At 43.9% G+C, this 22422-nt stretch overlaps 1 protein-coding gene across 12 annotated transcripts in view; it reads left to right on the forward strand.

Annotated features, from left to right (window-relative positions):
- LOC133150794 (nuclear factor 1 X-type-like) overlaps positions 1 to 22422 on the forward strand; it is a 97890-nt gene that overhangs the window by 16579 nt on the left and 58889 nt on the right. For 10 of the 12 annotated variants that reach the window (XM_061273305.1, XM_061273301.1, XM_061273304.1 and 7 more), the window contains one exon: positions 14325 to 14856. In XM_061273305.1, coding sequence (XP_061129289.1) covers positions 14325 to 14856 — 532 coding nt within the window. Of the gene's footprint in view, positions 1 to 13167; positions 13796 to 14147; positions 14857 to 22422 lie in introns of those variants that run through there. The other 2 variants (XM_061273302.1, XM_061273297.1) reach the window with 2 other exon arrangements.

Here is a 22422-nt window from a genome sequence, read left to right on the forward strand (position 1 = left end):
ATCCTTCCCTCTGGTTGCAGACCAGGCCCACCTTACACTGCTTGGCCACTAAAGTGAGAGCTGGTGGGCTGCGATGGGTGGATGAATAGATGCTGGAGAATGGCACACTTTAGATGATTCATTAAGATGGCAAAGGAGCAAGGAAGCATGATTTGTAGACAGGGGTTGTTTGGTTAAAAAAAGTGTGAGTCTTGGAGGTACGCTCAATTCAGCAGTGTGCTCATCCCTTATCTGCACAGTCTCCCTCACTGCCCATTGAAAATGGATTTATCGAGCTTAACCGAGGCAGTTGGCACGGCAGAGTAATAGGTGGCTGTCCCCGCCATGCACGGAAGTTATTGTGTATGCAGACTAATGTGCACGCGTGAGAATATAGCCTCCCTCTTGCCTCCCAGCGCGGATTAGCTTTACGCTGATCTGCGGCCAGTGGAAGCGGGCGGCCCCTATAGCGGTCTTGTGTTGTTTTGCGATATACTTGTATCGAGCGGTCATGCACATGTACTCTCGGCAGCATCTGAAATTAGACGCTTGCCACATGTGTTGCACGCAGATAGATAAAAAGAAAAGTCAACGCGCGCTTTCCGCGACGGCCTTCTTTTGTTTGAACCTCATAGCCTTGCTCAGGAGAAGGGAAAGTACCATCGCTCGTCACGTGCAATCGTTTAATCTTGATATAATGGTGTACCTTGTCACGTAAAAATGCAGGAACTGATTTTACCTTTGTCCCACACGTGTGTCATCCGGCGAGACTCGAACTCAAGAGTGTGGGAAAGCGAAGTCAAATTCTTTCAAATAATAATATTCAATTTGTCCAAACACATTATTCCGATTCATATTGTGGAATGTGAATGAATCAGCTAAATCCACCCATTTTGTTTCTACCTCAGGCGGCGGCCATTTTGCCACTTTCCGTCAACTAAAAAAGCAAAATGCACCTGTGGAGTGATTCATTTTTAAATACGTACGAATCTGTCGGAGACATTTTTAATTTTTACCCCAAATTTGATCTTTCTGTTGTTGCTACTTGGAGCTTTCACGCCATTTTCTACATTTGAGACTCCCAGGCGGGACAGTAAAAACTTTCATCCATGAATTAAACATAGCAGCAGCTGATAAGATGATCAGATGGTGGAAACGTGAGTCGCCCGCTCCGGCGCATCCCTCCTTTCGCAGCTGCCGGGGGCCGACTCCCCCCTTCACCTTAGTCCTGCTTGTCAATTAGCTCTCTGTTAAAAGAGGAGTGACGGTTAGAGCGAGATCGGCATTGTTGGGAGGGGGATGAGCCGGCCGGCCTTGTTGTTTGTTGTGTTGTTGTTTGTCTCAGGCGGGCTCCTTTTTCTTACCCCCCCCCATTCCCTTCGTCACCTATTGGTGTGTTTTGCGTTCGTTTTGATTTTCTCACAGGGTCTTTTGTGGGGGTACCCCCACTCAATGGGACAATGCAGCCTAGCGTGAAATTAAAGCTCTTAGTTAGTTTGGAGTTGCTCAAAAGAGGATTTTACACATGCATGCATTCATCGAGCCTCCCATACGCTATAGATATAGCTAATTAGAGGAAGTACGCCCTATGTCGAGCATCAAGGGCCCAATTAAAAGAGTACCTCTGTGTGCAAGATCTAGGCCAGAGAAGCTATGAAAGCATTTCTATGCCTGCGTGTCTGTGAACCGTACGCATGCCTTCTTAATCCAGGCGGGAAGAATGTGAACCAGACTGATATGAGAAGTTTCATTAACATATGCAGCGAGTAAATCAAGGGAAGACTTGCGTCGCGGCAGACGAGCGTCTGATTGGAAACAGACTCGGGGCCTCTCCTGCTGACTCGTCCAAGTCTTGTTTTGGATGTAGTCCACACCCAAGATGTCTGTCACGCACGCACATTCGATTTAGTCCGTTTGATACTATGGCCGCCGTCGCTTTATTTCATTGCTCGGATTTGTCGGAAAAGTCTACTCGCGTGAAGCGCGCTGTAATGTTTGAGAATTTAGCAAATTATACGTCAAGGAGGTTGCGCAACCGGGAAATTTAGATCCCGATGAACTTTGCATTGACGGATTAACCACACGACCTACATAATGCGTCACGACTTTTTCGATTATTCTGCCGACATTAAATGTGTGTGTGCAGCACGGAGGCCGCACACCCCGAGGGAGGCGGTGGCTGAAATACCAAACAGACCTCATAAACGTAAATGATAAAACTAGTTTACCAGCATGAGATACTCCCCAGTATTATGGAGTCATTTGCAAGAACGCACAATTTCCTCGCTGTTACCGGGGAGGGCCAGTTGGTGAATTGGACATTGTAGAACAAAGTGTGCTACTCTCTGATCCCACAGCTCCCCACTCGCTCTCACTCTGTCTCACTCTCTCTCCTGTCGAGAGTGCTGGCAGCTGGCCAGGGGTGGAAAAATCTATAACCCGTTGCGTAATATCATATCTTTACCTCAACTGAACCCTGCATAAGATCCACAGTTGTGGCGACAGATAAACGTAGCTTAAGTGTGCACTTACGTTTGTGTGATTGTGTATGTCTCACACACACGCACACACACACGGCAGAGAGCTTTGTGTGGCTAGTTAGCAGCACACATCCTCACATTAACAGTATCACACCACTTTGATCAAATGTTGCTGACAAATGTTTTTCGGCGTGGAGTGGCGCTCACTGAGTGCCTCGCTGCCAGTAATTAGACACTGTGAATGTTTTCTATATTTGAAAGGGCGAAGAAAAGTGAGGTTTTTAAATGTAAGTAACATTTCAACACAATGCAAATGGCACTCAGAAGATAGTCGTAAATTATATTCCTGACCTAATTAATTTACTTTGCATGTTCAGAATTAAAAATTAAGTTGTTTTCTGAACTGTATTATTAGGTGCAATATTTATTTCACTATTTATTCTATTGTTACATTATTTTATTCTAATGTGCCATACGTTTATTTCTGATCATGAAATGTTTTTGGGATTAAAAGCTATATAAATAAATTTACTGGCTATATAGATAAATTTGACTGGACCAATAGAAAGTATTTGAGAGTGTCTGTCACATAAAAAAAAAAAAAAACCATAAAAAAAAAAACAAATAACACAGTACGGTGCAATGTAAGTAGAGCCTTAAAACAAGATACGGGGCATTTTTTTTTTTTTTTTTTTTTTTTTTTTTTTAATCGCAGCGAGCCAGTACATGCAGTGCTCAAATCTCTCGCTCTGTACCGAAGAATCTCCAACTCCTAATTATTCCGCCATGGTCCAATGTGCCTTTGACTTGTCACTTGTTGTTAAAGTTAACATTGTATTTTTGTTGTTGTTTTTATATTTTACTACTAGGCAGAGGGGACATGTGCAACGTGACTCCCTTTCGATTTGCACTCTCGTCAATAAAAATTAGGACAAAGTGTTTTATTGTTTTCACATTAAACTTTTACACTTTTTTAAATACACATTTTATTTATGTCAAAAAGTATTAAAGATTACCAACTGTGTCGTGAAACGGATTGCGTTTGACTTTGGAGGTTTCAGTTGATTTTTTATTTTTTTTCTCTCAATACAGAGCAGTGATTCACAAAAATGCGTATCAATAAACCTCTATCAATATCCGTATGGTTCTGTTTGGAGCCAGCATGACAGTTCTATTCATTTCCATTGGACATGGTCGCACTCACGGAGAATACTTGACGTGTATCAGCTGCGTGGTTGCTCTTATCTCCCACAGACACACAAACTCGACCTGCTGCGTAACCACGTTTTGCCCTGAAAGGTAAATAGAGACTTGCAGCAATACTTGCAGCCATGCCGACAAACAAAGTCAAGTCATCTCTTGTAATATGATCCACACACTTACCCGAATACAATATCACATGCTCGGGTTGATTTATTTTTGATGGTTGCGATTATGATTATTAAATGCTCTGCAATGGTAATCCTCATGTGCAGCCAAGCATCATGCCTTTGCTGGGAGGCAATTGTTTGTTAATGCGCCAGTGAAACCCAAAACACATACAGATGTGTGTGGGACCCGACCGCAAAGTCTTTGCCATCGCATGCTCCCGCTTGATTTTTACCAGCCGGCTTATGGAAACTTTACAACCGCCTTTTTAGCGCCCATGCTAAACTCATTTAGCCGCCTCATGCTAAGCCGCACAGTAAAGTGTGTTAGTGCGGTCAGAGTGGTTTTGGGGCCAGTTGTTGGGGAACAGCTGCACGAGTGAGACTAAGCAGGGTGGGAAAAGGGACCCGGCATCTTTTTTAACCCTTGTGTTGTGTTTTTCTATGTGTGTGTGTGTGTGCGTGTGTGTGTGCGCGTCCAACTGACTGCTGAAATGTTTGTGTTTATTGACTCAAAGAGACGGGCCGTGGATGCATACACAGCGGTGTATGGGTGGCAGGGGTCCAGGCTTGGGGGAAATGTGTGTTTAAAGTACACACCGGGCTAATTATGCTGATTTAAGCATTCTTGTGGTCCTCCCAACGGCTTGCGGTGAGTTAACTGGCGCAGGGGGGGCGGGGCGTCCAGCGGGGAGAAACGGGAGGTAGGAGATAAAGAAGTTCCCGATAGCCATAGAAGGCGGCCTTAAACGTCGGGAGAAGAGGTGGCAGTAGGTTTTAACATAAAAAAAATGTTGCCCCAGACACTGATACAAGGAAAAACATACACTGCCTTGATATTTCGCCGCCCCCCCCCCCCCCCCCCCCCCCCGCTCCTCTCACATGAGGGTAAAGTCGGTTCTGCGTATTTATTTTTATATTCAGATGTTACGGATAGCTCCGGGAAAAGGCTGTCCCTTTTCCCAGCAAGGGGAATTAATACTGTTTGAATGTTCTCTCCGGAGTCTAAAAGGGATGAATTTTGCAATGGAGTTTGGGAGGTTTGAAAGTGAAAACCTAACCACTGTTAAATAAACAAACCAGGCTTGATTAAATGCGACCCTTGTTTGTTGACTCTGTGTCCTGGCCTGCGTGTGGACACCTGTCTCCTCTTTTTTTTTTTTTGTTTAAAATGCACATTCATACGCCTTGGTGGTAACGTTCGCATGCTGTGCGCAAAATGAAAGAAAATATACACAGTTGGTGGTAGGGGCAACAAAATTACATGGCCACAGTGTAACCCACCAAGCACCATCCAAATGGGATACGCTACATATACAGTATATGTATCGTAAAGGCTTCCAAGAATAGCATCAACTCTGGTTCCCCAACCCGAAATAGTTATAGGCTAGCACAACGTGTCCTCCAGTTTGTAGCTCTATAAAACAGTTTAAAATGATTAGTACATCTTTTTGTCCCATCTCAAGTACTTAAGCATTGCTTAAAATTCTAAATAAAAAAATGGCGGCTAGAAATCCCAATCCCAAAGTGTTATTTCCCATAAATGCAAATCTTGTCATAAATTTGATGCCTTGAATTAAAAACTGTTTTGAATATTAATATAATTGGTAAAAACTCCCCCCCCCCCATGTAATAGAGAGCTTGCTTTATTATTTGTTGATTAATTTGGCTTCAAGAGAGAGCTCCAGTGGTGCCTCATAATTTCCGTCAAATCAGATCGCAACTTAATTAGTGAGCAGTATCATTGTGCATCGGTAGTTACTTGTATCGTAAATATGTCGAAATATTGGCCGTCGATCAAGATTTGTATCGCGCTTTGATTCACGTTGTGGTGTGTCAGTTGCAATGAATTGTTTGACCTTAGTAGCTGAGGACAATTCCTTTCATATTGTCTCTCGAAACCATCGCAAAAGAAGAAAAACGGTTTTAAGGCTCCCGGTGATGGAAATCTCACAGGATCCATGCGGTCCTTCTTCATAAGATCAACCGACACCGGAATTCATATGCGTTTTCTTCTTGAAACAACATTCTTTGCTTTTCTAACACCTTTCCCGGCTTTCCTCCTTCTTTTTAGTGCGTGTTGTCTTACATTTGCCTGCACAGTCTCATTTCATTTTGTCTTTTAAATCAGCCCAGTTTCTGTCAGCCTCCTCTTGATTTGATTCCCAGAGGAAGCCGAAGAATTATCTGGGTTTAGTTAAAAGCTACTTCCTACCTGCTTGTCATCCAAAAACGTTTCGTCCATTCAATTGTTTTTTTTCCCCCCCGACGTTCTCATTGTCATCCTTAAGTGAAAATGTTTGCTATCCACACTTTGGGTTTCTTTGGGGATGTGATGCTAATGTGTCTCATAACCACATTACAACCCTCGGAGGAAGTAAAGGCTATCAGGAGAAACAAATTTCTGGGTTTTCTCCACCCCCTAAATTTAAAAAGTGTGTAATTTGAATTTTCTTCTCAAACAATAGTCTAGTTGTATTTAGAAATGTTTTTTTTTTCCGCCTGGAAAAACTACCAACAAGAAAAAAGAGGCCATATTTTTTTACTTAATATATTTTTACAGGCACGTTAGATAAAAAAATTCAAATGCATTAGTAGTGAAAGTCTTGAAAGAATTCTAACAGGATACAATCAGGGCCGGGCCGTGCCCTCTCTGACATGTTGCAGTGGAAAAAGGGAGCGAGGGATTTGCTGGCTTTATTATTAGGGCCTGTGAGTGTTGTTGATGGAGCAGCTCCATGCGAGTTGACACACACACACACGCAGACACACACACACAGACAGCGGTGAATGCTACACTGAGCAGAGGTGTCAGCCTTGGCTGCTGACTCTATGAAAGGCAAACTCTTAGAAGTGTACGTTCGTGCGAGTGTGCGTGCGCAAGTGAGCGAGCGAGCCCAGCACTGAATTGCACGTGTGTGTTTGTGTGTGTGGGTTTAGCGCTGACGGCCAAGAAGCCTCGGCAGCATCTGACGTGGCAGCTCTTGCTGCTTTCAGTCCAGCCAGCACGCTCCTTCTGGCGCACTTTCCTGTGATACTATCTTTTCATACAATCACATATTTATAAATGGAGACTGACTGGTGTTTTGGCATTGAGAATTGATAAACACAACGCCATTCATGGGGGCGGCAACAGCGCTTCCAGAAAATGCATTCTTGTTTTTTTAGTTAGTTAAAAATGCGGATTGGAATAAGATCAGTTGATTTGAACTTTGCCATGGGAAAAAAAAATATTGCTACCTGTTTTCCTTCGTCAATTAAAAAAATAAGTTCTTCCTTGGCAGAGGTAATAAAGTGAAAGGACTGGAATAATCGGTCTGATTCAATCGCATATTCACAGTTTTTTTTATTTTTTTTAATTGTTCAATGTAACCTTTGGTCCATTAAAAACATTTTAAAATTGGTGATGATTATTGAAATTATGAACATCCCTAAAAGTCACCACAAATGTCATTATTTAATTATAAGAATTGGCTCCTTTGTGCAGAGTTGGCAAAAGCATTACTGCATTACTGGCTTCCAACCAGCAGGGGCGCTGTTGACTCAATCTCTACTCGTTTGCGGCCTAAGAACGCTACATTGTCAGCTAGCTTTACTTACTATGATTATTGTATAGCTTACATTAGCATTGAAGGCGAAAATGATGACAATTCTGACTTTTGTCGCCCACCTATCCCTATTTTCCCACTCTTCTTTTATCGAGGTGGGTTTTACGTCCCCTCAGACGACATGCACTTATGGCTGTCTCCCTGCGGTGCTGCGGTGTTCCTGAACTCTGCGCGAGGTGGTGGTTTGGCCCGGGGAAGTCAGCCAGCGCGGTCGCTGAGGAGATAACCTCCCGTCAATGTTTTGTGTGTGTGTGTCAGTCCTCGCTCTTGTTTTGCTTCTCCATGGAAAGCTAAAATGGGAAAGCGGTGGTTTGAGGACAAAAGTTTCAAAAGGAGCTGCTCTTTCTACATGCGCGGTGGTGAAGGCTCTTTTGTTTCTCGCCCCGCATGCATTTGTCTGCATCCTCGGCCGCCTTCCGCCCCGGCATGCCGCTCGCTCGGCAGGGAATGCCACTCAAAATGGCCAGAGCGACTTTTAACCCCCGAGCTGCCAGCTCAAGACGCGCTGTCCGTCTCCCTTTGACCTAAACGCGGTCGAGCTTAGCGGAGATTAAGAGCCAACTCCGGGAGCGCCATTTGAAACGGACACCTCCTAACCCTAATGGGATCAATGTCGGCCGAGAGGCCACTTGGAGCGGGCGCAAAGCCTCCGAGTCAACACGGAGAGACAGACAGACAGACAGACAGACAGACAGACAGGCAAGGCAGAGTGCGCAGGCAAAGACCCAGCTCATATCATGCCACGGGGAGTGGGCACCGGTTAACCCTGGTGGCGCCAACCCCCAGCAGGCAAGGCTCCAGCTCACATGATAAGCAGAATTAAATCTGCAGGCTTCAGTGTCCCCGATAGGACACGCTCACCGACGTGGCCTCTCATGCTTGGCATGGCTTCCTTCTCATCTGCAAAGTTGATTTTCATTCTTTCCTTTGTGGAAAGTCACATATTGTAACCTACAGCAACCATCTTCTGCAGATATTTCATCTGATGCCAAGTTGGATGATAAAAATCGCATGGATGCAACTCTGATTTGTTTGGCTCAGGAAACTCATTTTCTCAAAGGAAATAACTGAAAAAGAATTCATCCAAATTAAAAAATCTATCGTTTTTTTTCAATGCAACTACTGTTTACTTTACTACATTACAGTATTGCAGTATAATTTTCAGTGGGTGTGGAAGTTCCAAACAAAAGTTTTAAATATTTTTTTCCAGACTCCAAAATGCCTTTATGTAAATGATGGGCAAAAGTGACACTCTTTCATTCCATCCGAGTCGCAATTTTGCAAAACCACATTGACTAAAGAGTGAAGCGTACTTGAAGCGCTAATGCTAACAAGCACAAGCGGGCCATCGCGACAAGTGCCGATGTTGAGCAGCGAGGCCCCGAGGGAAGACTGTAGCAACAAAATAATGAAGGCAAAAAGTAGTGTTAGCCCGAGACACTGTCTAGTTCGGGCTGAAAAGAAAGAAAAAGTCGAAGGCGGGGTTGCACAGACTGAACGTGCGAGCGAGGCGGGCACATTGGCAAAGCGGGTTTTTTTTTGTTTTTTTTTTAATAAAGGGCGAGGGCACTCTGCCCGGATTTTGGAGAGAGGTTGGCATCCCGCCCCGCCCGCAGACATGAGGAATAAAAGAATGAAGGGGAGAGAAAGTCTCTCAATAGTGCATCTCTTGTGTGAGGAGACGGCGGGTCCTCGCCGGCTGCTGCCGCCGCCGCTGCTGCTTGTTAGGAAGGGGGGCCTTTTGGGTTTCATTATCTGCTCCATTCTCTGTGTATTAGCTAACTATGAGGTCCAAGACCTCAAGGCCCCCCTACGCTCCATGTGTGCTGCCCGCGGCGTACGCCTGTCGGAGGTGTTTGCGCTGTGCACCCCTCAGCTATATTCAAGGAAAAATTAATTCCGATTTTATTAAAAATAAACATTTCCAAGGGGTAAGAGAACCTTTAAGTAGGATGTTAAATTCTACCCCCCCAACCTACTGGCTACTCTTTGTGTGTGTTGCAAGGCGGGTTTGAAGACTCCCAAAAATATGAAGAACGTTCTCATAGTTACATCAAACTCGAGTAATGCAGAGCATATTTTCCCACGCAACACGACAGAAATGAAATATAACGTAAACATTCACTTATACCGTATATGCTTCACGTAATGCGACACCAGCCCGTCTGTAGTTCCTCACTTCAAATGTTTGTAACCTTCCCGATGTCTTCAGAACGCATAATGTTGCCCAGTTGTGTTTAAAAGAACTGATAACGATCGACTCTTGCAGAAAGGCGTCTCTCGATTCCAGCGCGCCGCCGCTATCTAGATGAGACGTCAGTTTTGCATTACCGGGCGGTAAGTGTGTAGCATTTCGCTGTCGTCGGCTTTTCCCTCGCCGCAAAATATTTTGGGTGTATGGAGTTTTGAGTTTCCATCCACCGAAACCAAAGTCAGAAAATCCCCCATTTATTTAACGGTGGTTGCAGATAAATACAATCAAAATATGTTTCTAATTAAGTGTATGCGGTGATATTTATGCACAGAAAAACCACACGAGCCTCGTGAAAAGCGGAATAAATCTGGAAGTATGAAAAATGATGAACGTCTTTGATGTGCGTTTGTCTTCTTGCACAAACGTGGAATATTCCATAGCTCAGGCGTGCAGCGGGCAGAAGCCGTCTTCTCGCCTGCCGCCTCATGCCATAAATGACTTCCAGACTTTCACACGTAGCAAGGCTTCGGTGTTCAAACGTGCGTAATTACAAACGATGCGCAGACACACACTTAACATCAATCTGCAGTGATGAGATGGGAGGAAAACGCGGCGTGATGGTTTTTGCTTACTTCCGTGCACCAGAGCGGCAGTGGGAAGGAGAGGGAGACAACTATTGTGTGTGGGCTTGGATTCAAAAACTATTTCTAAAGAAAGAGCGTCATGTCAACTTGGTGTGTGATGATTTCATAACCGTGAAGCTTTTGAGGTTGCAAAGCTTCCGAGGTTGGAGTCGCCATTTCAGTCACTGGGCCGCTCCAAGCACCCCTTCCTTTCCCTGCTCTCCTCTCGGGAAGACAACATGGAAACCGGGAAAGGCTGAAATAGGAGTAGATTTGTGACGATTGATCTCAGGTGCCTGTTTTATGTGACTTTAAGAGTTTGGAGAGTTTTAACTTTGCATAAAAAAAAAAATAATAGGGGAAAAGCTTATAGTGCTTCCCTGATATTGCTAGCACACTTGTCAATACTGGACGTGATTTTGCACAGCAGATGTCAGGGATGAATTCCACTCATCACATGTCCTGACATGCTGAAACCTTCATCAGCTCTCTTTCTGTGTACGTGTGTGTGTGTGTGTGTTTACGTGCATGCACGTACGTGTATGTGTTTATCATACTTTAATCTCGATCAGAATTCTATTAAAAAAGTGTGTGTGTGTGTGCGTGTGCGTGTGTGTGCGTATGCCAATATATATAAACATGTATATAAAACTACATGCATATAAAAATACATACATATATCTAATATATATAATTATGGTTGTTTATAAAATAACTACTCCTCCACAGTACAATAATGATATTTAGAATTTTGGTTACTCATATTAAGAAACATAGCTGAAGTTTTTTAAACCGCAAATAAAAAAGAAAAGTAAATTACATGAATTAGGTCTTTGAAATTATACAAACATATTGTGTTGATTTTGCAATTAGAATGAAGTCAGCTTTTGGAATAGTCATACTATGATTCAAAATATTTTTTTATTATTAATTTATTTCAATCATCATTTTGTCTTCTACGCATGTTTACCAAACTAACTTACCGCGGCATCACCGACGTGATCCCTTGGCTGTGTTTTGACACATTTTGTCATTCAGTTCATGAAGAGTCGTCTCATGAACGTCTCAGTGCAAACAGCGCAAGTGCCACTTCACCATTGAACAGCAAACGGGAGGCAATTATGTGTGTTTTATGTCTGTCTATTAGAAACTGTTATCAAAGAATGAGAGAAAAAAAAAAAACTTTGCAATGAATATACAATTAAGGTTTGGGGCGTAGCCTCTGCTTGGGAGATGAACCCTGTCGGGATGGGGGTTTTCTTGGCCGGCCAGCGGAACAAAGGTCGACATTTAGTGAAACGCAGAGCGTGGCATGCACAGATAAGAGGAGTCCTCGCGTTAATGCCAAGCTACTGATCCACACACACACACACACACACACATTGCGGCCGTCTCGGGCCCAGACAACTACCACCTGGGCAAACACAGGAAACCCTAATGGGTGGTGGAATTTAAAAGTGTTCAAATATTAACGCTTGCGGTTCTCCTTTATTTTTCATTACATGAACACCTGGCATTTAACCAGGGGTGTGTAGACTTTTTATATCCACCGTATGTATGTTAGCCCGAATAAATGACGCTCGGTTCGGTCCAGATGGGGTCGGCGCCTTCCCCAGTCAGCTGCCAGCTCGCTACCGAATCAGTTAGCCAAGCAGTCATCCGCCCAGCCGGCCAATCAGCGGACTGGACCTCTTTCGTCGTCCAGACATTTGCTGAGCGAGCGGGCCAGGCTAGCGCCAATGGTGGCGAGCGCCAAGTAGACGACTTTGGCCTTTTGTAAGGTGTTCGCACACAAACACACGGGCGGTCGCTCCCATTGCTCGGCAGGCGGCTTGGCCCCGCTACGAAATGTCTGGGCCCTCAAGTTTACCGCATGACAAGTTAGCTGGTCCTCTTGCCGAGATTCCGAGTCATGGCGCTCTAATCCCTTGTTGAGTAATAATATTGGAGGAAGGAAGATTACAAAATGCTTCAGGCTCGGCGAGGGCATTTGTACATTGGAGATTAAAATGAAAAAGTTGGCAAAGTCAGGTTATGAGAAGTACAAATTTCATAAGTAACAATCCTAATTAACTTTTTTAATTTAGCAATTTTACTAAGTCATTATTTTCGCTTTTTTATTAGGACTTTATTCTTGTTCAATGACCCTTTTTTCCTTCACATTTTTATTTTTAACTTCTTTTCTTCTCATTGCATTATGACTTTTCTCATGTAATATTCCAACTTTTTTCTGTGTTTGCGCCTTTTGACTTTTATAGTAAAGTGACAAATTAATACAATCAATTTTCTGCTGTATTGTAAAAATATGCTATATTATGTACATTTTCTTTAGGGTGAGAGGCATGTCGGTGGGTGGTTGGGGGTGACAAGCATTTCCCCCCCCACACACACACACCTCCTCCTCTCCTTGTTTGTGTGGCAAATCCGGGAGCAGCTGCTGGTCTCAGGGTCTAGTGGGATTGTTGGGCCTGTGTTTTCTCATGCCACCCAATGCCAAGGTGCTGTAATGCGAGCGGTTAGTGTGGCAAGAGTGGGGGTGAGTGTTTGTGGAGAGGCGGGGGTACGGTTGAGGGGGTCGCCATGGTGGGGGTCAGTCGGCAGGTGGTGTCTGGATTGGACGCATGTAAAGTTGTTATATCCTCTGGACTTTGCCTTTTTGCACTAAATTGGAACCCGACTATTTGGCTTATGACGCACCCTCACTCTTTTTCGCTCTCTCTCTCTCCCAGCCAGCCAGCCAGCCAGCGAGTGTACAATCCCCCCCCACCAGCCCCGTGCCTCGTTGCCTCTGCCCCTGCCGTCGCTCTTCCCTCCCTCCTCGGCGCTACGAGCGTGCGTATTGGCTGTGCCGCCCACGACTGGGTGCCAAATAGGTGGTCCCTGCGCACGTTGGCACACTCTCAGTCAATGGGCGCAGGAGCAACGTGAGGAGGAAGGGAGAGAAGGCAGAGTTGGAGGCAAAGAGGGCGAAAAAAGAAGCGGCACTCGGGTTTGCCAGCGCTCGCGCGCACTCTTCCAACATTGATTCCGTCCTCTTGTTTTGCATTTTTTTTTTTTCCCCCCATCTCTGTCCTGTCCGGCTCTCTCGCGGCCTCTCTCTTGCTCTCACGCTGAACTCTACCCGCTTTGCCAAGAATTGGTTCTCTATCCCATCAAGATATTTTTCTCCGTTTTTGACCATCTGATCAACTTGATTTTCTTAATGCATTTATCCTTGTAGTCTTTTTTTGGGAACAGTGAAGTTGCTGAAGTTCTTTACATTCTTCTTCTGTTGTGCTCTTGAACAATAACTCTCCTGCTCCTGCTACACTACCTCCTGTGTTCCTTTGCTGGTATTACATCTTGCCCCTTGGCTTTTTTTTTTTTCCCCTCCAAGCTTTTGGCTGCCTTCACTGGACAGCTAAGCATTTTTTTTGTATCTTATTTTTTTCCCAAATATTTGACCATTTCTCCTGTGCAAATTGACTCAACTAAACAGTTTATTTTTTTTTTAAATATATTTTTTGCAATCTGCTGGGTCATTTTATGATGAAAGAGCAAAATGGTAACTACCATTTTATTTTTGTGTGTATATATATGTATATATATATATATATATATATATATATATATATATATATTCTATTCATTTGATCATTTTATAATAATTGTGAAAATATTGATATTTTAAAATAATTCTTATTGTTTTGATGCATGCTCAATATGAGTTGAGATGAGTTACACATCACCTGTCTAAGTGCTGTATTGAAAGTGTTTGCTTCAGTGTGATGTCTGCCGGGGAGAGTGTCAGGCACTCTCTCTCTCTTTCTCTCTCTCACTTTCACACACACTCTCTCGGTCTCTCTCTCTCTTTTTCGGCGCCTCTCGTTCATTCCCTCGCTCCGCTCGCACGGAGCAGGCGCCGCTCCTCCATGCTGCGCGCCGGTGCTAACTGCCTCACCTCTCTCTTCCCGTCCTCCCCCCCGCTCCCCCTCTCCCCGTCCTTCTCTCCCCCGTTCTCCCCCTCTTCGTCCTGCTTCCCCCCGTCCTCCCTCTCCTCCTCCGCCCTCCCCCCGTCCTCCTCCCTCATCCAGGATGAATTCCACCCCTTCATCGAGGCCCTGCTGCCCCACGTCCGCGCCTTCGCCTACACCTGGTTCAACCTGCAGGCCCGCAAGCGCAAGTACTTCAAGAAGCACGAGAAGCGCATGTCCAAGGAGGAAGAGCGCGCCGTGAAGGACGAGCTCCTGGGGGAGAAGCCCGAGATCAAACAGAAGTGGGCCTCGCGCCTGCTGGCCAAGCTCCGCAAGGACATCCGGCCCGAGTTCCGCGAGGACTTTGTGCTCACCATCACGGGCAAGAAGCCCCCCTGCTGCGTGCTGTCCAACCCCGACCAGAAGGGCAAGATCCGTCGCATCGACTGCCTGCGCCAGGCCGACAAGGTGTGGCGGCTGGACCTGGTCATGGTCATCCTGTTCAAAGGCAGCCCACTGGAGAGCACGGACGGCGAGCGTCTGGTCAAGTCTCCGCAGTGCACCAACCCGGGCCTGTGCGTCCAGCCGCATCACATCGGGGTGTCCGTCAAGGAGCTGGACCTCTACCTGGCCTACTTCGTCCACACGCCAGGTATGTGAGCAACTCGTTCCTCGTGGGAGGGCAGCCGGCTTGAACACTGAAAACATGAACAGGGGCAGCTAAACACTCTTTAAGATGTACCGATTACATTTGATGACACATTCGAACGCTTTACGACAAAAACATCTTTCTCGAAAATCACGCACAACATGCCAGTGAAAGTGTGCTTTAAAAACAAAAACTTCCGCTGAGGTTTTTCCAAAATTAAGGTCTTGGGGAGTCTTAATAAAAGACACTTCCGTCATTCAAATATCTGACAAATGCCACAAATACAAGACACAACATATATCGTATTGTCTTTGCAATTGTTTTACTTTAAAAAAAATATTTTTTTCAAATAGGTACCTACACGAACTGAAATGTAGAAAAAAGGTTTTAAACGATAAATAGGCCCTTTTTGTGTTAATAGTTAATATTACATGTACAAACAGCCTTAAATTATTAATAATGGAAATGTCATAGACTTTCTTGTTTTTATTATTTCCTTACGCTTGCTATGTTGTTTAGTATTTGGTGTGTGTGTTTGTGTGTGTGTGTTGAGGGCATTGGTCCAACATGCCCTGGCAAGTCCATGCTGCTTTTTCCAAGCGAACCATTTGCCCCTTTATATAAACACGTAGTTTATTTTGTATAAGCGTGTGTTAGTTTGTGTATTTTTACACGATTATCGCCACAGTTCAATTAAATGTTTGCGAGACAAGGGAGCGTCACTGTTTAAAACATTTTTTTCTTTCAATTCTGATGAAAGTGCATGTGCCCCGATAAGGCCATTGTAGCCAGGGATTGTCATTTGGCCAGAACCCAGAAGTGTGCGAGTGTGTGTGTGTGTGTTGTGTGTGCGAGCGTTGCGAGTCTCCTGGTCTCAGGCTGCTGCCGCCTTCACAGTCTGCCTGAACGCCTGCGCTGTCTTGGACCTGCCTGCCAAACAAACACACACACACACGCACACACACAGCCACGTTCACACCCATACACAAACACGCAGCTAAAAAAAAAAAGAGAGAAAAAGAATAGACAAACAACTCATCTTTGTACCGTACTTTCACACGTCGAGCCAAACATGGTTTTAGTCCCACACACCCACACAGCACACACACGCAGCCAAAGACCATCCTAGATAGGTTTTGATATAGCCAAAGTGTGTTGTATCACAGCCATCACGATGGATACACACACACGCACACACACACACACACACACACACACACACACACATAATCAGCCAAACATTGCTCGCTCCCGTGCAGCCATTTTACACCAAGCCAAAATACTGTTTTGTGTTGTAGTGTTTTTCCCAACACACACACGTACACACACACACACACACACACACACACACACACACACACACACACACGAAACACATTGCAAAGCCAAATCCTCTAAAAACACACTTCACCATGCTACACGCAAACACCGGCTCGTGACCTAATATTATTTCAGCTGGATTCTTTTTTTTTTGGTGGGGGCATTTGGAATGAATGTCGACTAGCTCTCTCACAAACACAACACACAAAAATGACTATTTATGCTATCACAGCCTTCCGTCCGTATCCTCTTGTCTTCCATGCACATACACACACACACAGGCGGGAACACACACTCGCATGAAGCCACAATCTCAATCCGGGCCAAACAGCTCACAACTCTGGCAGCTTTGCTCTGTGTTGGTCGATTTGGGGCGCATGAGGAAATCTCTTTTTAATGTTTTTCCAAATGTGCTATTTTAATGAGGATGAATTTATTTTCCTTTTTTTATGTTTTTATAATATTGAGCAAATATACACTCTTGACTCCAGCTGGCTGCATGTGGGTCTCCCTTTAAAAAAAGTAATTCTTACAATATATATATATAATACTAAAATAATATTTTCCATTTAAAATATTCATCTTGTAATTTTTGAATCACTCATATCAATTTCTTTCAAATGTAACAGTGGAATGCCTGCTGTTAAAATAAAAATCACAATGTACTCCTTAGAATTTTAATTATATCTATATAGATATATAAATATATGAATGCAATTTTGAGTACACGAGTTCAGCACATGTCGGCCTAGCGGGGGGACGTTCACAGTGCACGGCTCATTCGTACTGTCCGCTGGCTGTGTGCTCTCTCCTGTTTACTTAGCGGCGGTGTGCCTCAGCACTTTTCCTTCCTCCAGACAGAGCAGCCTAAGTTGGAGAGAACATTTGGGGCCTTGCAGAGGCGGGAGGGATGAAAGCAAAGACAAGGGGCAAACCGCTGTCTTCGAACCTGCCCAAAGGTCAACCGTTTTATCACGCTTGGCTCCGAATAAGTGTGAGGTCGCCAAAGCGTAGTCGTCAGCCAGCAGTCATGAAGGTTTTTGTTTTTTCCCCCCCCTCTCACGTTTTTTTTTTTTTTTTTTGCCTCAGTCGCGCAATGAATGACACGACGTGCCCATTGTTTGTTTTTGTTTGCTTTGCATTTTGTCGGGCTTTGGCATCGCCGCCTTTCCCGCTCCTGTTTGATCCCGTACACACTGTTGTTTTGTCTCCTTAAACATGGCCCTCATTGTTACTCGCGCAGAGGTAAAGTCTCCGCTCATCTCTTTTGTTTATATTGTGGAAGACGAAGAGAGCGCGTTGGAAAAGGAGAGAGGAGGCTGCGATCGCGATTGTTCTGTTTGGCACTGCCCGAGCCCGCTTGGTGTGGGAAGAAGAGAAAGACGTCTTGTGTTTTGTTTATGACAGAGTGGCAAAAAGCTGCCACGGGGAATCTCTGGGCTCTCTGTCAGGCTTTCTCAGGCTGTTCCTCAGCCAGTCTTGGAGATCCCTCTCTGTTTTATGGAAGCGCCACAGTCGTGACAGAACAAACCACGCCGGCATCGTCTTTGTGTTTTCAGACACCTCCGATAAAGAGCGACATGTCGGAAGTGTAATGCCGAGTGGTGGGAGACATACCAGATGAGTAGAGAGTCTTCACAGTGACTTAGTTATTTTTTTTTGAAAACCACGAAGCTTAAGCAGTCCGTCAATCGGGTACCTGTTTAGGACGCCAGCAATTGAAAAGTCTAACTTTTTTAAAATCCAAATTATAATAAAATTAAAATAAATAAAAATTAGTGCTGGACAATATTATAATAATGCTTTATTTTGTCACTTGGTAGGCGTTACCTCTGTATTTTATTTCTTTGTAGAATATCTGGAGTCGATAGCGTCAGTGTGTACAAAGTGCAGTGTACGTATTTTTTTCATGAAAAGTTTTGGCGGCGTTATCGTCATCTGACTAGTGACTGTTTACGCCACACTTAGAATAGAATGTTTGGAAGTTGTCACAGTGATTAGTAAGTTAACAACTCGAGCTGAAAAAGATAAACTGTCTTTTGTATTCATTCATGCTTCATTATTTTTCTCTTAGTGTTAGCCTCACCCAGAAGATCAAAACATTGATAAATATATTTGTTTACACATTCATTTATTCTTGTTTTTGTCAAAAAATACAATAGGAGGGCTTCAAAAAATAATCACATTAAATCGCAACAGCAATATCCAAGGGGGAAAAAATAACGTAATTAGATTAGTTTTCAAAATTGTTTTTCCCTAGTTGGAATTCCAGATTAATATAATTCACTGTAATTGAAAGTATTTATTTATGTTTCTCATAGGGGTTTCGTGACCCAGCTGCTCCAGGTTAACTTTTGTCTCATTAGCCTAATAGCATAATTAGCTCAGCCAATTTGAACTTCCTGTTCCCAAATCAATAACTAGTCCCATGTGCTTGCTCTAACTCATATTAGTATACCAAACCAACCCGCCCCTTTCCCAGCTCCACCTTTTTACATTTTTTTACTTTATTATCTATATCACAAGCAACTTTCTAGCTGCCCACTGCCAATTCCTTTCCACCACTTCTCAGTTTGTTCTGTACAATATCACAGCAGCAGCTAAACAAGTACGGAAGAATCTACTTGTGTTATTATTGTTCGGGCTTGGCGGAAGTCTGCTCCTGAGCGCTCTCGTTAAGACTCAGACTGTTATTATAACAATGACGATAGTGATCTCTTGGCCCACAAGTGCCAACGTTTTGCATGATAACCACAAACTGGCGAGCTCCTTGCGAATGAATGACTGAATGAATGAATGAATGATTGAGTGTTGCTTCAGCTAGTGGGCGAGCATCCATTTACTGCTCGGCCGAATGTGTTTGATTCCCTTCATAAAATAAAATGCATATTGTGCTGTTTTCCATTAAAACGCAGCACATTTATCATTTGTCCGAGCATGGAAAGAGAGATTAAAAAAGCATTTGTCAGGCCCAAAGTTAGCTCATTGTACTTACTCATACTTTGGAACTCGGTCCGCCTTTTTTATTCCTTCCGCGAGCCGCAAGTGTGATTATGAAAAGATGTTTCAAATGTGTTTCTAATCAAAAAAAAAAAAAGTGCAGCACAGGAAATTTGCCGTCACTCCGAGGGAGGTGTGAAATGTGCGCACTGTGCCATTTGTGCCGTGACCGCTCCACACTGCGCGCTGCCAGATCCCGCCTCCCTCGCGCCGGAGTCCCGCGTGGACGGTGAAACCCCCCCGGCACTGAAGCCAGACCCCTGACTCATTGACCGCAGGAAGGATTCACAAATATCGAGCCCGCCAAAAAAACACCATGAATACAAATAGATTATAAAAACACCATTCAAAATAAGAAAAGAGAATATAACAAATTGTGGAATTTGTGTGCTGGATGTGTGACATTTAGGGGCGGGGCCTAGTAAGTGACCCCAGGAGCTGGTCAATGGTGTGAGCATCTAGTTTGAGAGTGTTGCCATTTAGTTTTTTAGCATTCTCCTTCAATACAACTTTGGCTCGCGACAAAAAGCAAAACAACTCGAGCGAGCGGCGGCTTCTAACTGGCGAACAATGATGAATGGCTCACAGCATGGTGGAAGTTTTCTAACGGATTCCGCAGTTCTCAACTTTTGTGTTTGTTTTCCTCTGTGAAAAGAATCTGTTGTTAATTACTTCCTGATCCTTTCTCTGCCTCCCATGACATCACGAGAGTGTCTTGTGCCTAAATGTAGGTATGTGTGGGCACCGCTCAGGATGACCCTCAGCGGTGAAGTGTGCACTAAATGAAGTGGAAGTCAGGCAGGTCAGAGGCTTTTGTTTTACGTGCTGTGGGAACCAGCCCACCCCCCCCCCCCCTCCCCCAAATGCAGAGTGTCTCTGGCATCTTCCACCAAGGCCCACCCATCTTTTTACACACTGTCGGGAGGCGAAAATAGAAGGGGGAAGCTTGTCGCGTTAGAAAAGGGAGCATCTTCGCTCAGCTACTCTTGGCCGTGCAAGAGAAAGTCTGCTATTTGGATTCCTCCCGCAGATCGGTCCGAGCCAAAGCCATGCTGTGTGCTTTTGCGATCCAACACACACAAGCAGAATTGAGGCTTGCGTAGATGACGCGCTTTCATCAGTCCAAAAACCGCAGGATCTTCATTCATCTCATGAGGCTGCGATGACTCAAATGGAAGGGGGGGGGGGGGGTGATCAGATCACGTTGTTGTCGTTAGTTTTTGGATTAATTGTCCATTGACAAATTATGGAACGCGCCGATGAATTTGTTTTAGTTTCTGAAAAGTGCAAAGCAAGAGAGAGATTAAAAGCTCATACCTGTGTTTGAGTCTGTTTGCTGATATGCAGAAGATTATTCTAGAGGGATTTCAAGTTGGTCATATTGCTATTTCTCTCTCTCTCTCTTTTTTTTTAATCCATTTGGCTCTAATCTTCTTGTCAGTTTGAATAAACTCAGTTGTCACATCCATATTTGTCCTCAGGCCAGGCTCACAGTGCAGGCTTGGATTTTTTTTAAATTTTTTTTTTTTCTTTAATGGAAGGTTGCTATTTTAGAGAATGCTACTAAGTTTTTTCATCAAAAGTTCTTCACCTTTTGTGATATTAAATGCAAAGGCCTCATTAACCATTGGAAAAAAAACATTTGAGTTCCCAAATGCATTTTCATATTTATTGCATGAAAGATTCATTGTGTTCAATTAAATGAATAATAATGAAGAAAAGAATTAATGCGATACAATTCAATTGGGGTGGGAATTATCTGTATCGTTAATTGCCTGAGAATGTTTTAATTTTACGTTGCGTAAAGACGTTTCGACCCAATTTAATATGTACTGATTACATTTAATTACACGTTAAAGCAATTGTCAAATAAGAAATGCGTGGAGGCAAAGCTAATTGTGGAAGAAAAAAAAAGACCTGAACCGAGTTGGCTTTTTTCAGCTTTTAATTTTGTAACAAAAAGCCAAGCGAGAGCAAGAAAAAATAAGGGGAGAAAAGGGAGTCAAAAGCAACGAGGGGGTCGTATTGTCTGTATTAATACGGTGTCTTCCCAGCGCCGGCTCTCTTTTCAGCCTTTTGTTGCCGTTCCAACCGTGTAATGTGTCCGTCCCCAAAATCCACATCGCCACTCAGGAGTGTTAGCCGGCCTCAGTTGAGGCAGACAGAAGGAGAAAAAGCGGGAGAGCGGAAAAAAAGTGTGCGACGGGTAATGCTCACTATCAGGCTGGCCTGCCAGGATTCGCAGAGTTATTTTTATGATGTACTTTTTTTTTTTAACAAATTCAATCTACAATCAGAAGTCATAGAAAATAGCAGCAAGCACATAAAAGGATATGGTGGGCTTGATATGGCCCCTGGGCCTTTGGTTTGACACCAGTATTTTAAATCCATTAGATCAATTGTTGCAATAATAAATAATATTTATTCACTTAATTAACTGCCTGCAATACACTCGACCACCAGTAGGGACACCTTGTCTTTTTCTTTTTATATCTATATATGTTTTATACAAATAAGACAGACATTGCTTTTTACACATCTGTGTGACGAGTCAGAAAAAAGAAATACCACCGCAGAGGAGTCTGATGTTCGAGAAAGTGAGAGGCAGAGTTGTCGACTGTCTTTGGCACGCCGCTATCACTCGTACGCGAGATGCCAAATTTTCATCGACACTCCCTGCCAACCTCCTCCCTCTGATCCTGGCTTTCTTCTCCTCTCTTTTTCACGTTGCTCTTTCACACGTTCCCCTTTTCTTTTATTCCTCTTTAGGGTTCAAACGAAGGCCCTCCCCTATCCTCATTAGCACCGAGGATTCCTGTTTGCCGCTTCAGAAAAATGTTAAATAATTTGTAAGTGCAAACATTTTAGTGCTCAATAGGACCATTATCTGTGTTTTTCTTGAACGTCGGCCATCACGAGGTTGTGAGCCTTGACTGTCGGACGTTCTTTCCCCTCCTCTCAGCTACGATGCCTTGCTGTTTTTTTTTCTTTTTTAAATATGACTCACAAAAATCTGTTTCAAAATTAAATAGTGGGACAGCACATCTTTAGGACTTTTGGCGCAGAGTTTAGGGGGTAAAGGTTTGAATCGTCCTCCTACGTTTTAAAAACATGCATGTTAAGTTAATTAAAGACTATAAATTGTTTATTAGTGTGAAGGACTTTGTCTACATGACTTTTGGGCATATTTAAAACAATGCATTTGGATGATCTCCATCTTCAACTCATTCAACTGTATGACTTGAGTTA

The sequence above is a fragment of the Syngnathus typhle genome, linkage group LG3 (genome assembly GCF_033458585.1).
Source record: "Syngnathus typhle isolate RoL2023-S1 ecotype Sweden linkage group LG3, RoL_Styp_1.0, whole genome shotgun sequence".
Taxonomy (NCBI): Eukaryota; Metazoa; Chordata; class Actinopteri; order Syngnathiformes; family Syngnathidae; genus Syngnathus; species Syngnathus typhle.